Here is a 2,887-nt window from a genome sequence, read left to right on the forward strand (position 1 = left end):
TCGTTAGTCTGCTGTTCGGTGAGATGGATGTGAACTCCATATCCATCCCAGCTGATCACACAGTCTTGGCATTTTGGAGGCATTTGGATTGTGGCTGGGAATGATACTGACCTTGGTGCTCCATACAACTTACTTGTGGATGCCTGAAATTCCATTGCGGGGGGAGTCTTTCTCTAGGACTAAGCGTTATTCTTTTTCTGATACCCCGTGTAAAATTAAAAATCCCTGGGGTGGGGGGTGGTGAGTGGGTTCACTGAGTTCATAACATGGCAGTGCTGTGTCTTTTTTTTGTTTTGTTTTTAACATCTTTATTGGAGTGTAACTGCTTTACAATGGTGTGTTAGTTTCTGCTTTATAACAAAGTGAATCAGTTATACATATACATATGTCCTCATATCTCTTCCCTCTTGCGTCTCCCTCCCTCCCACCCTCCCTATCCCACCCCTCTAGGTGGTCACAAAGCACCGAGCTGATCTCCCTGTGCTATGCGGCTGCCTCCCACTAGCTAGCTATTTGACGTTTGGTAGTGTATATATGTCCATGCCACTCTCTCACTTCGTCCCAGCTTACCCTTCCACCTCCCCACAGTGCTGTGTCTTGAGCTGCTCAAGGACTCTGGACTCCAAAAGATGCCCTGATGGGTACCGCAAGGGGAGCCAGGGGGCCACCAGACAATCGCCATCATCATCTGAGTCAGCACTCAGCCCAGCTCTGCCCGCAGAAGAGGGAGCTAAAGAGAGATACGAGGTCCAGCCCAAGCTCAGAATCACAGCCAGCCTCGCTCTGGGAGCTGAGAAAGCCAGAAGTTCCCGGTCCATCTTATCTGCAGGGCCCTCTGCTGTAGCTGATCTGCCCCTCCCTTATCGGTCCCGCTGGAACAGTCATGCTTTCCTCTGTGACAGCCCCGTGGTTGCCCACACGACTTGACAAAACTTTCAAGGTTCTTTAAACACACTCAACTACAAAACTGGGGCCCTTCTGTGCACCTATCAGCTTTCCTGCCCGGAGGCCAAATGTGGCACTCTTTTTGGGGTCGGGAGGAAGAAGGTGGAACCCAGCCACCGCAGAGAGGCCCTGGAGTGAGGCAGGGCAACCTCTCCCCGCGGCTGGAGCACTGCCCTGGGCGTGGCCCGGCTGCCCATCTGATCCCTTCCTACAAGAATCTGCATGCGTCCTCCCTTCCTTGCTTCCTTCCTCTGGGTTCCTCCCTCACCAACCTACCTGGAGGCAGGTAATAAAGCAGGAGGAGGGAGATGGATGGATGGGGAGGGCGGAGAGCCACGTGGTGCCATAAAGCCCAGCCAGAGAGGGCCTGTCCCGGGAGTGTCCAGACTGCAGGAGTCAACGCTCAGAAGGTGGGCTGTCAGGCTTGTGAGCCGGAGCCGGAGCTGGGGCGCCAAGGCCCGGGAGAAGGCCATGCACCGAGGCGCGCCGGGACCAGGCCTCAGGGGCCTGAAGGGGGACGAAGGCTCTGCCCAGGACTTGGGGAGCTCTTGCCTGGAGGCCGGGAGGGATTTTGGGGTGCTGAGAGAGAACAGCAGTCCCCGCGACCTGGGCGAGGCAGAGGAGGTGGTGGGCAGCAGAAAGCGCAGCCGGCCGGTGCGGTCGAAAGCGCGGCGCATGGCGGCCAACGTGCGAGAGCGCAAGCGCATCCTGGACTACAACGAGGCCTTCAACGCGCTGCGCCGCGCGCTGCGGCACGACCTGGGCGGCAAGAGGCTCTCCAAGATCGCCACGCTGCGCAGGGCCATCCACCGCATCTCGGCGCTCTCCCTCGTGCTGCGCGCCAGCCCCGCGCCCCGCTGGCCCTGCGGGCACCTGGAGTGCTACGGCCAGGCCGCGCGCGCTGGGGACGCGGCGGACGCGGGCTGCAGACCGCCGCAGCCTGCGCCGCCGCCCGCCGGGCCCTTCGCGCCGCGCTGCGCCTCGTGCTTCCTGCACACGCCCCTGGGACAGGCCAGGGCGGTGGCCGAGGCGCGGGGCGTGGCCCAGGCCTCCGCGGGAAGCTGGCGCCGAAGTCTCGGGGCTCCCTCTGCCTGGCCGCGGGGCCACCTGCGAGCGGGCCCCGGGCTGGGCTACCAGCACACCTGACCCGGCACCGAGAGCACCCGCGGGCCTGGAGGAAGGCCGGCCTGGGAGGAGCCAATGACCTGATGACTACAGAAGGGAAGATTATAAAATCATCCTGGGCATAGCTGAATGGGCTGAGGCCAGAGGGGGAAAGGAGGCGATTTGCCAGTGGGAAGGAACTCTGGAGCCTGGGGCTGCACCCCTTAACCCCCCCCAATCCCAGCCAGGGTTGGCAGCTCCAAAAGGAGCAGGATCCTGCTGGGTTCTTACCTTTGGACTCGATGAACTCTTCTTGGAAAGTGACTTTTGCATCCCTGTGCCTCTAAGTCCTGCTGTTTGTTAGGAGAATGGGGACTTTTGGACAGGGGGGTGATGGTATGTGGGAGCGTGGGTGGCAGCTGGTGTGGTCTGACGGCACAGTGGTCCCCTCCCCCTGCCTGTGCTGATGCCCCAAGTCTGTGATCTGGGAGAGGCCACCAGGAGCAGCTAAATAAAAAGGAGAAGCTATGGTCTCTGTCTGCTACCAGGACTCTTTTGGGCCCAGTAGCCCAGGGTGGCAAGAAGGCCTGAGGGGCTTGAGGCCTGGAGGCTCACGCTGGAATGTTGGGCCCTGGCCTGAGTGAGGCCCACAGGTAGGTACTTGAAGACATTGGTTCCTGGTGAGACGCCAGGTGTGACGGAGCATTGTGAGGGGCACTGTGGGAGAAGACATTATCTGGAGACAGGAGGCGGGACTGGGAGGCTAAGGATGTGGTCAGCCTCCTCTCTGGCCCCCCGGCAGAGCTGCTGTCTGCAGTGAGCCACAGAGATGGTGGCA

General features: G+C 60.3%; 1 protein-coding gene across 1 annotated transcript; it reads left to right on the top strand.

Moving 5' to 3' along the window:
• The first annotated feature begins 446 nt into the window (after positions 1 to 446).
• BHLHA9 (basic helix-loop-helix family member a9) lies at positions 447 to 2,091 on the top strand. Its single transcript, XM_022595967.3, has one exon. It carries the CDS (start codon positions 1,168 to 1,170, stop codon positions 2,089 to 2,091), a length of 924 nt encoding a protein of 307 aa, XP_022451675.2. The 5' UTR covers positions 447 to 1,167.
• Positions 2,092 to 2,887: the final 796 nt, after the last annotated feature.

The sequence above is a fragment of the Delphinapterus leucas genome, chromosome 19 (genome assembly GCF_059928025.1).
Source record: "Delphinapterus leucas isolate spDelLeu-1000000601 "Yukka" chromosome 19, BTC_Dleu_Yukka2, whole genome shotgun sequence".
Taxonomy (NCBI): Eukaryota; Metazoa; Chordata; class Mammalia; order Artiodactyla; family Monodontidae; genus Delphinapterus; species Delphinapterus leucas.

What these genes read in the sequence shown, in the direction of transcription:
- BHLHA9 (XM_022595967.3), top strand. Translation starts at nt 1,168, where the DNA reads ATGCGTCCTCCCTTCCTTGCTTCCTTCCTCTGGGTTCCTCCCTCACCA.